Source organism: Pagrus major, chromosome 23 (genome assembly GCF_040436345.1).
Source record: "Pagrus major chromosome 23, Pma_NU_1.0".
Classification (NCBI taxonomy): Eukaryota; Metazoa; Chordata; class Actinopteri; order Spariformes; family Sparidae; genus Pagrus; species Pagrus major.
Window position 1 is genome coordinate 13,930,615 of NC_133237.1, and position 12,370 is coordinate 13,942,984.

The 12,370-nt window shown below is 40.2% G+C and overlaps 1 protein-coding gene across 1 annotated transcript; it reads right to left on the bottom strand.

The window, feature by feature from the left end:
* Window positions 1-10,662: 10,662 nt before the first annotated feature.
* pvalb8 (parvalbumin 8) lies at window positions 10,663-12,370 on the bottom strand. Its single transcript, XM_073494498.1, has 4 exons — window positions 12,310-12,370; window positions 11,700-11,832; window positions 11,136-11,245; window positions 10,663-10,688 (listed from the first exon to the last, which is right to left on the bottom strand). Exons 1-4 carry the CDS (start codon window positions 12,368-12,370, stop codon window positions 10,663-10,665), a joined length of 330 nt encoding a protein of 109 aa, XP_073350599.1.

The following is a 12,370-nucleotide window of genomic DNA, read 5'->3' on the forward strand; positions in this document are numbered from 1 at the left end:
CACAGCACACAGTAGAAGTACACAGCACACAGTAGAAATACACAGTAGAAATGCACAGTAGAAATACACAGTACACAGTAGAAATACACAGTAGAAATACACAGTACACAGCAGAAATACACCTCACACAGTAGAAATAGACAGTAGAAATACACATCACACAGTAGAAACAGACAGTCGGAATAAACAGCACACAGTAGAAATACACAGAACACAGTAGAAATACACAGCACACAGTAGAAATGCACAGTAGAAATACACAGTACACAGTAGAAATACACCTCACACACTAGAAATGCACAGTAGAAATACACAGTACACAGTAGAAATACACCTTACACAGTAGAAATACCCAGTAGAAATGCACAGTATAATACACAGTGCACAGTAGAAATACACAGTAGAAATACACAGAACACAGTAGAAATACACAGTAGAAATGCACAGTAGAAATACACATCACACAGTAGAAATACACAGTAGAAATGCACAGTAGAAATACACAGTACACAGCAGAAATACACCTCACACAGTAGAAATAGACAGTAGAAATACACATCACACAGTAGAAATACACAGTAGAAATGCACAGTAGAAATACACAGTACACAGCAGAAATACACCTCACACAGTAGAAATAGACAGTAAATGCTGTGTATTTCTACTGTGTACTGTGTATTTCTACTGTGTTCTGTGTATTTCTACTGTGTATTTCACTGTGTGCTGTGTGTTTCAACTGTCTATTTCTACTGTGTGATGTGTATTTCTACTGTCTATTTCTACTGTGTGAGGTGTATTTCTGCTGTGTACTGTGTATTTCTACTGTGCATTTCTACTGTGTATTTCTACTGTGTGCTGTGTACTTCTACTGTGTGCTGTGTGTTTCTACTGTGTATTTCTACTGTGTACTGTGTATTTCTACTGTGTGCTGTGTGTTTCTACTGTGCATTTCTACTGTGTACTGTGTATTATACTGTGCATTTCTACTGCGTATTTCTACTGTGTACTGTGTATTTCTACTGTGCATTTCTACTGTGTATTTCTGCTGTGTGAGGTGTATTTCTGCTGTTTACTGTGCATTTCTACTGTGCATTTACATACAGTAGAGTGGAAATACACAGTAGAAATACACATCACACAGTAGAAATAGACAGTCAAAACACACATCACACAGTAGAAATATACAGTAGAAATACACATCACACAGTAGAAATACACAGTAGACATACAGAGTGGAAATACACAGTAGAAATACACATCACACAGTAGAAATACACAGTACACAGTAGAAATACACAGCACACAGTCGAAATACACAGTAGAAATACACATCACACAGTAGAAATACACAGTACACAGTAGAAATACACAGCACACAGTCGAAATACACAGTAGAAATGCACATTAGAAATACACAGTACACAGCAGAAATACACCTCACACAGTAGAAATAGACAGTAGAAATACACATCACACAGTAGAAATACACAGTAAATGCTGTGTATTTCTACTGTGTACTGTGTATTTCTACTGTGTTCTGTGTATTTCTACTGTGTATTCAACTGTGTGCTGTGTGTTTCAACTGTCTATTTCTACTGCGTGAGGTGTATTTTCTGTGAGCTGTGTATTTCTACTGTGTACTGTGTATTTCTACTGTGCATTTCTACTGTGTGCTGTGTGTTTCTACTGTGCATTTACACCAATAGTACTTGAGAAAAAGCCTACTGTGTATTTCTACTGTGTTCTTTGTATTTCTACTGTGTATTTCTACTGTGTGCTGTGCGTTTCTACTGTCTATTTCTACTGTGTACTGTGTATTATACTGTGCATTTCTCCTGCGTATTTCTACTGTGTAAGGTGTATTTCTACTGTGTACTGTGTATTTCTACTGTGCCTTTCTACTGTGTATTTCTACTGTGTGAGGTGTATTTCTACTGTGTACTGTGTATTTATTTCTACTGTGCATTTACACCAATAGTACTTGAGTAAAAGCCTACTGTGTATTTCTACTGTGTGCTGTGCGTTTCTACTGTCTATTTCTACTGTGTACTGTGTATTATACTGTGCATTTCTCCTGCGTATTTCTACTGTGTAAGATGTATTTCTACTGTGTATTTCTACTGTGCATTTCTACTGTGTATTTCTACTGTGTGAGGTGTATTTTTACTGTGTACTGTGTATTTCTACTGTGCATTTCTACTGTGTGCTGTGTGTTTCAACTGTCTATTTCTACTGTGTGATGTGTATTTCTACTGTCTATTTCTACTGCATGAGGTGTATTTCTGCTGTGTACTGTGTATTTCTACTGTGTGCTGTGTATTTCTACTGTGTACTGTGTATTTCTACTGTGCATTTCTACTGTGTGCTGTGTATTTCTACTGTGTGCTGTGTATTTCTACTGTGTGCTGTATGTTTCTACTGTTTACTGTGTATTATACTGTGCATTTCTACTGCGTATTTCTACTGTGTGCTGTGTATTTCTACTGTGTGCTGTGTGTTTCTACTGTGTACTGTGTATTATACTGTGCATTTCTACTGCATATTTCTACTGTGTACTGTGTATTTCTACTGTGCATTTCTACTGTGTATTTCTACTGTGTGAGGTGTATTTCTACTGTGTACTGTATATTTCTACTGTGCATTTATACCAATAGTACTTGAGTAAAAGCCTCAAAGTTCCATTAAATGTACTTAAATATCAAAAGTAACTTTCTGGCAATAAATGTACTTAAGTATGAATTGTAAAAAGTAAAATTTGGCCTAAATGATACATATTACATGTTTGTACTGTATAGTATGGGTCAACCATTTCCACCCGGCCAATTATCAGATTCGATTTTTCTGATTATCAGAATCATTAAGAATCATATCTTAAAAACTAAATGAATAAAAGTCTAATTGCGGGAAAATAAAACAGTCAATCTGGAATCTGGAATAAGTGGAATCAACAGTCCAGTCACCATCAGCTTCAGAGACAGATTAGGAAGAAAGCAGATGAGACACTTGAAATTTATTTCAGTCATACATTTCCTTAGTCTAGCAGCTACACAGCAGTCAACCTGTTGCAACGATCAAAATCAATCCGCTCAGTCTAATTGATCCTTGTATTAATCAAACCTGGCAACACAATCCTTTACCAGGAAGCAATTGAAGAGGCCATGACTTTGCCTGATACTGGGCTCTCCTTTGATATGTCCCCTTGCACTCACCTCATTCTCTGTCACCTTTCTGACAGAGGACTCGGCTTAGTGCTGTTTCACACTTTAGCCGCATCCTCTCCTCTTCAGCTACAAGAGACGCGGCCAGAGAGGTTTAATGAAAATGCACAATTGAGTTTGCCGTTCTGACAGCTTGTTAACCCTGAATAATTCACTGTTTGCTGAAGTCTAACAAGAAAGAGGGAAGGAGGAGTAGTGTGTGTGTGTGTGTGTGTGTGTGTGTGTGTGTGCAGACAGGGGCCAACCTGGCAGCTCTGCTGAGGTAATAATCCGATCTGATGGCCAGCCTAAGACCTGAGCGAGAAACTGAGACTACGATGGGAGCTGAAACCTGACAGTTCACGGTAGTTCTTTAAATCATGTAGGCAACAAGGTACACGTCCGGCTGTAGAGTGGCTGTAGTATGTGGAGTGAGACAGGGCTTGTAGGTGCTCTTGCACAGTCTTACTGGGTCACTGACATAGATAAACAGTGTGTGAACTGTGAGACTGCAATGAATACTTTGCTTAGAGTAAAACCTCAAAGGAAAAGTTGGACACTTTGGGAAATACTTCACTTTCTGGCAAAGAGTTAGATGAGATGATTGGTAACCCTCTCTTATTTGTCTTTTAAATATAAGTCTAAAGCCAGAAGCTAGTTAGCTTAGCTTAGCTCAAAGATTGGAAACAGGAGACAACAGCTAGCCTGGCTCCGTCCAAAAGTAAATCAGCTCACTCATTAACCCGTTGAAACATGATTTCAGTGGTGGGAAGTGTACTGAAAATCTGTACTCGAGTACAAGTACAGTTACATTGCTGAAACATTACTCAATTACAAGTAAAACTACATGTATTAAAATAAATATTCTTCACAGACGGCAAGAGAGTAACATCAGCGGTAAAAAAGTAGCGTTTGAGAAGAATACTTTGTACTTTTACTAAGTATTTTTTTAATACCAGTAGTTTTACTTGCACTTGAGTAATATTTCAGTAATGTAACTGAACTAGTACTTGAGTACAGATTTTCAGTGCTCTTTATTTTATTATGCGCCACATATCTGGGACAAACTCCCAGAAAAATGCAGGTCCGCTTCAACTCTCACCTTTTAAATCAAGGCTGAAGACCTTTCTGTTTGCCACTGCCTTTCACTGGAGCAATTTCAAGGCTTTGAACTGCACCGTGACTTTTATTCTTTAGTCTTCTCTCTTTTAAACCTATTCTATTTTAGCTTATTTTCCTATTATTTTTGTTGATGTCTTCCTACTTGTTTTTAATGTATTTTAAATGCAATTTTTAATGTCTATAAATTTAATTGTATGCCCCTGTAAAGCACTTTGAGTTGCCTTGTGTCTGAATTGTGCTATACATACAAACGTGCCTTGCCTTTACACCGCTGCCTGTTTGTGATGAGATTGGTGTTTAACCTTATTGGCTAAAGAAAAATGCAGATGAAAGGTTTGGATATGGATTTAAATTGTACCCAGGAAGTATTCAATTATGATTTTAAAAGTAACTAAGTACATTACATGGCGTAATGCATACTTAAGTGCAAGTAAAATAACAGGCTTGAAAAAATCCAAGTTGAAAAATAAAGTAATTGTAAGCTGTACTTCCACTCCTGGTTAAATATAAGTCTAAAGCCAGAAGCTGGTTAGTTTAGCTTAACACAAACACTGGAAACAGGGGGAAAATCAGCTTACTAATTAACTTTTATATATCTTGATTTTTAATCCGTGCAAAACCTGAAGTGTAAAAACAACAATATGTAGTTGTACAGGAGGTTTTGTGAGTTTTTTCTTGACTGGGAGTTGTGGCTTTGCCTTGATCACATCTTATAAATCGCACGTGGTACGCAGGGACAGTGTGGTTATTAAATCTTACTCATTTGAAGATTATTATCATGGTGAAGGAGCATTAAGTTCGTAAAAGGGTTTTGACAGGGAAACAAATCAATCATAACACTGTACATGTGCAGTATTCAGCCTGTGGGTGTGCTGGGATGAGTTGATACTTGAGCTCTGTTTGCTTAATATTTATTTGCACAGCTATAAGGAGATGAAACTTTGTTTGTCCTTGAACTTGTAAAATTAAAGGGTGAAGGAACATAAAGCAACAAAACAAAAGCAAAATATAACATTAAGAGCAGTAGTTGTAATGTTATTACCGCGTTACTATCACTGTAAACTGCGATTAAGATGCAGACACGTGTACGTCATGTTGTCTGAATGCACCATGGGTGTAATCCAAGCTTATGAAGGTGCTCTGTACGTATCTACCTTGACATTTACGGATGTTGTAAGGTGTTTACGGACCAAACTCCACCGAGACGCAAACATCCTTTCGTTGTCCTCTCTGACCAGACAGTTTGCCTCCATTATTCAGCTAGTTTAAGTAAGTTTGTCCTGGATGACTCTCTCCATCTTATCTGATTGTGCCTTCTCATTTGGAAAAGTCTGCAAAGTACCTGTCTACATCTCCACGGCTGCCATTACTCAGTCTGACGGTGAGTCAGCACATGTAGCAGCTGCTCCGGGCTTTAAGCAAGGTGTGGCTTTTAGTTCAAATTGCAATCTTGCATTAGTCCAGTTAATAGACACAGCTTAATTTGTAAAACACATCAATTAGCGGATATCTAAACAATAGGCTCGAGCCAGGGTGGAAATAGACTTCGAAAAATGGCCTTCCACGAATGCCCTGTGTGTATCAGGAGTGGCCATTGATATGTGCATGGCCTATCATTCATTAATGAAGGGAAGCTTCACACAGACATCATACGCACAGGCTCAGGACTAATGCTTGTTGGGGAACAGTGGCAATGCTGTCATCCCCTGCATTATGGATAGAGTTCCTGCGCAGAGCTCACAAAGCCCATTCAGTCATCCTAACACGCCAGTTGAATCTTTTACGACGTTCCTCCCTGTTCAGACTATCAGGTAGCAACATCCCTGATACCTCCAGGCTCCAAAAGGCCGGGAATGAGTCAAATTATGATCGGCGTTGGTCCGAGCATGCACTGGGCGCACGGCGGAGGTCCAAGCTGTTCAGCTTCCCATTACCTCGTTTGCTTGAGCACTTCGAGTTTGTTATCAGTTGAAGATGGGGTGCACATTAAAGTTTCACACAGACTTAATCAGTAAGGTGAGCCGGACACTCCTTTCTTGATATGAGTTTTTGGTGACAATGAAGCGAGAGCATCAATTATTGAAGTGCCAAGCAGACAAGCAGGCGAAGGCCTATGTGTCCATCCTAAAGCGCCTGTCTAGATGAACTACACGGTACAGTATTAGCAGTCACACAAAATAGTTTAATATGAAAGTAAAGTTAAGTTACGCTTGCTCACTCTACTCTTGTTACCTAATGCTGCATCCCAACAGTTCAGGGTGATTATTGCTGCAACTGCTACTACTACTACCACAGCTACCACGGGTGTAGCTTTCAAGGAATACACAAGGGACACGTCCCCCTCAATATTTCAACTATTATCACATTACATTAAATTATACGATTTAGCACAACTCCTGAGCAGAGGACTTTTATTTTCACAAGTTGCTCGCCAGAGAGCCTTGCTGTATTATTCTCCATTATATTTTGAATTGTCAAATGGATCTGAGCTTTGTGTTTTCCTATACACAATAAAGAATATTTCCATTATGAATTGATGCAGAAAATAGCATAAATTGGTGCACCAAACCTACGTGTAATAATTAAGAGCAATAATTCATTGCTGCCAGGACCTACACATAGATCAGGATGCCAGAAAAGAGAGAAGAAGAAAAAGAAGCAGCTGGCACAAGCTTAAGACCCAAATAATAATCTACTGACTAACTTTTTTCAGTCAGGTCACAAAGCCAGGCTGAAGAGATGAACTAGCCAGGATGCTAATGTTACAAGTCAAGAGGTGGCTAGCATCAGTGAAGGAGCCACCACCACCTGTGATTGAGAAAGATGTCCATAATGACAGACAACAGACATTCTGCATGTGCTTATGTAGGACAGAGTGCACACACATGCGTTGATATGAGTAAAGCAGATTTGGGGATGGCCAAGTCACTGGACCAGGTTATTTCTTGTAACCTCACCCTTAATTCCCTTTATTCTTAGAATATAAAATTACACACTCACTGGTCATATACAGTAGGTTCAATAATCATCTCTGAAACGATATATTGAGAGTACATGATTAACCACACAGGACTTGAAATGACAATCGTTTTAATTGGGCTGATATTGTGAAAGACTATGAAGACCTCCTCCATGCTTCACCTTACACTCCAATAACCTCTGGTTTCTGTCTTCATTCTCACAATATCATCCCAGCAGCACTGTTGTACATTAATGGCCTGTCAAAACTACAGTCGCTCCCCCCCCCTCTTTCTCTCTCCCTCTCTCTCTCTCGCCCCGTCTCTCTGCCCTTGAGTCCAGGTAATCTGCTTGTCACATTATCTTGTACTGCTGTCTCACAGCAGCACATCCAGCAGTCAGTGTCGACCTGTTGGCTCACATTTCCTTCCTGTTTACCACTCGCCTCTCATGACCCGCAGGGGTCACGGCTCCATTGTGTGTCCCCTGGCTTGGGTTACCTACTGGCTTCCCCAACCTTGTCCCGCTTTCAGTCGTGTACCCTGCCTCCCCACCACCACCACCTTCCATCCCCCCAGTTCTCTCTCTGCCATCCCATCTGCAGCGATCAGACTGATAACAGCAGATATTGATACATGATGATCTAATTAGCGCTGTGTCTCTCTGTGCATGTCAAGTGTTTTTTGTCTTGTTAGGCATAAATTTATCTGTAAATGTATCCAATGAACATTCTTTAACAATATGCACATATGTTTTGTATCCATATGCATAATATACAGTATGTTTGAGCTTAAGAGTAGTGTAGTTGTGTAGCTCCTCTTTTAGTTAAGAAAAATGTATAGGATTTTGAACAAACAGTTTGCAATAAAGTTCTTTAATTAATTATAATCTATTAATATGCAAAGATGTCTGAAGTTTGCTTTTGCATTCTTTTAGTTCAACCCACACCACTAGATACTATCTTTCTTTACTGTAAGCACGAATGCCTGATCTTGTGTATTTACCTGTTAATACCTCTGGCTTCAGTCACATCGTTGCACTTTGATTATACAACGCTCAATCATTTACACTAGATCAATTATGGATTGTCTTTCACTGAGTTATAGAAACGACTTTCACTGATACAGTCTGAAATGGTCACTAATTTTAACATATCAAAGATGTATTGTGCAGGAATTTCCTAAAAAAAAATCATGTATAGACTCTGTGACCCACAAGAAGTGTTTGAATCCAGTATTTTCTTTTTTCTTATGATTTTGCTGTGTTCACAGCCGTTCTAAATCTTATGCGTCAAATACAGCAACCTGGTCAGTGGCCATACACCTCTAAGTTTGACACTGTACCCCTCTACCGCCCAACAAGTGCCGTAGTCTTTAGAACGAGAAAAGTCTGAGTCAGTGATGGTAGGGATGGATGGACTTACACAACTTGTGTAAGTTACGTGCGTGAAGATAGTTATTTTAACCCAAAGTATTATCTTTTCAAAACTGTTTGTCAGCAAACTTAATTCTTAAAGTTCTACTGGACGTTGCATTGCTAAGTTTACCACGGAGCCATTCACGTTTAAAACTGCGTCATAGTTTGAAGCTACAGGCCGCTGACCAAGCTGCCATATCTGATGAGTTGGGCAAGTTTCTGGGTGACAATGATTTTAGAGAAAGATAGTTGATTGTTTAGTCTCATTCCCAGGTAATCAAACAGTGGTGCTTTTGCCGACCCAAACCGTCAGAATGAGACCTAAAAACCAACTATCTTTCACCTTTTGAATGGTGTGTCAAAACTAATAAAACAGTATCATCTGGAAAGGAGCCACTAGAAACTGTTGGTCACCTCTCTCGCCGGTTGACACACCTAAATCACGCCGTAGCTGCTAGTTGTTCTTCATGGGAACACTGATTGGTTGCTGACTCGCGATTTTACTTACAAACGACAACCAACAAATCCTGCATAGTATGCCTTTATAACATTATGGCCTCGTCACATTTATATCAGTTTAACACACTGCGGTTTGTAACCTCTATCATTATCACAGCACACCATCTGAATCAAGCAGCATCCTACACTTCAACCTCGTGCTAATACCAGGGTATGCCCCACAGCTCTGAGTAGCAGGTGTCTGCTGTAATAGTCAGCTTCTCCCTGTAATATACAGGTATTGAAATGACACCGAGGTGGATCCGCTGAAAAAACTTGCTGGACTGTATTTTGGCGCCTGTGACGGGCGTTTGAACAGTGAGGTAGTTTTTAATTTTAATCCTGTGAATCCTCTAAGTGCACAGATTGAAAACACAGCGTGCTATTTAAAGTCTGTCGGAGGATGGATGCAGAGGTGTGATAAAATGATTCTTCTTTAATATATCCTGAGCAAGCTCTCTGAGGGCCTGGCAGAGGAATACATGTAAGGCTAGCATCCTAGGCTATAGCTTTCTGCAGAGCTTGCATCTGTGCATCACACACACATACACACACATCCACACTGATGCATTTTATTACCTCCAACTCTGATGTGCGTGTATTTATGTGCATATATTATTTGTGTTTGCATGGATGGCCGCCTGTGTTTGATCTCACATTTGATTTTTGCAAATGCATTGGGTTTCGTGTGTGTGTGTGTGTGTGTGTGTGTGGTTTGTTGCCCCAGCCCGAGCAGCACCAAGGTTCAGCTGGGTTTATTTACAAAGCTGAGGTCAGGTGTCACTCGATCCAGCCGCGGTGACACTCAGGTGGTCATCAAGGTCACCTCCTCTGCTTTTTCCCTGAGTTGGCTCTAAACTCTCTCTCTCTCTCTCACATACACACACACACCTGTACTGTATATACACCTCAGTCTGAAGCACGACATGTCTCAGTTCTCATATCTGTGATACTGTCTGACATTCAGTCTCATTCACCGCTGGGTAATTGAAGGTTTAAGGACACAGAGGAACTGTTAAGAAAATGGTGTGACTTTACGTTTGCTTTTTCTGTGCATGTGCACATATGAAACATTTCAACACTACCATAAAATATTTTTTTCTTGTCATGCCACTTGGTGACATCTCAAACCATATCTGATTATAAGACATACAGAAACATGCAAAAATGTACACTTGAGCCACAGAGGGTTTTTTTGGATTTTATCATTTTATTTTCTCAGTAATTTGGTAAATTGTACATTTATTTGGGAAATACAGCTTTATGGTCTGTCTAAAACATACGAAAAAGAAAAAAAAAACATGATGAGAATGTGTACGTCTGTGAACCAGAGCGAGTCATTGCAAAATAAAAATAATTTAAAAGGTTTTATCTAACCAGACGGAAAACGACTAAAACTAAGAGAGCCCTTGAAGCGTTGGAATAGGGGTAATGGGGGTCAGATTGAGTTGGAGAGATGGCGACCAGGTGATTAGGACAAAACCATGGCCTGGAACTCTGTGGAGGAAAAGAAAACAGCGTTAGAAGAAGTGACACCTGCCTCCAAGTATAAAGACATGACACCAGTAGAGACACAGAGAGATAGCATTGTGATGCTAATTCCAGTGTTGTGCTCTCAAGTGAACAGTACACCACTGACACAACATGTCGGATCAATTAAGCTCATTCACAAATCTAGAATTACAGATGTAGAAACACTGTGCAGGTGTCAGTTTTGAGCTGCTGGAGGACAGAAGGAGCGTGTCGGGACACAAAGGCATCGCTGTTTGTGTTACCTTAGTGCTTGAATATACAGCTCTCTTTCTGGTGTTACCTACTGACCCAGAATGACCATCCCAAGCTAAATTTAGTCTATCTCCAATTTAAGATACAAAAAGTTTGGAAAATTGTTTCCATAGCATTGCGGTTGTCTTTCTTTGCAATTTTGTGGATGTAAAATCTCACCTTCTGCCCCAATCCGACCATCACTGTCGTCATCAGCAGCAGCCAGGAAGCCCTTGGTCTCCTTATCTGTCAGGACGCGAGCACCGGGAGAAAACCTCTGGAGGAAAAACCTGCCACACACACACACACACACAGAAGTTCAGGACAGAAACTGAGGATACATAACATGACCACAGAGACAGAATGCAGGAACACAGGGGTCCAATCTGTCCTAGTACAATATATTTACAAAAGATACATTTGCACAGGTAACAAGATGTAAAATAAGTTAAAGGGATGTCAATCAAGTCACATGGAATTCCCAAAGGTTATCAGGTTTTGGGTGCTTCTGTACAGCCAGAGAACACAACTTCTAGTGAGTGATGCTAAAAGTCATGTCAGCCCTGAGAAGTTGGATAAACTCATGATGGACGGGTATCCCCTTCACTACATCCCCTCTGGCACAAAAACATCAGCAAAACTAAACAGAAATGCGATGACTTTCCAAAGAAGTCGTCGAATCTTCTCCACCAGCAAACACAGAGAAGAAAGAGTCTGTCATTGTCGAAGCGGCCGCTCACTCACTTGAGCTCTTCCTCCTCGATAAAACCGCTGCCATCGTTGTCCAGGATGCCGAATGCTTTCTTCACATCCTGGGGGCTCTTCTGGGCGAGGCCACAAGCCTGGAAAAACTTCTTGGGGCAGAAGGAGTCTGGTGCTGGAGGAGGATAGAGAACGGCACCAGGTACATGTCAATATTTAGTGTTCTAGTTTTTTCATTAAACTGGAATTAAAGCAAACTCCCTTAGTATCAGCAAATTCTCAGACGGTTAAGTCTGTTTACATTGTGAGAGAAGATGACATATGACTGCTCAGGTGTTAATTAAGTGTGATGTAAGTGGCTGTCCAGAGGCTCCTGAACGCTCCCTGTGGAATATTTTATATTTTACTGGTTTGAGAGGCCAATTTCTCTTAATCTTTGACCTCCACTGATGGGATCATATGTGGACCCGACTGATGCTCCTAAAATCATTTAACAAATGTCACCCTGTGCCCTAGGTTATACTGCACTTATGTATCTTTCTCATGTCAACATCTTGCAGTCTGGTGAGCGCACAGGCTCCATTAGAAATACTGTATAGAACAAAACAAATCGAATGCAGAGAGCAGTAATGATATTGGTGGAAGATGATACCTTGGCAGTCCTTGATAGCACTGTCGATGGCATCAGCGGAGAGGATAGATGAGAGCGACAT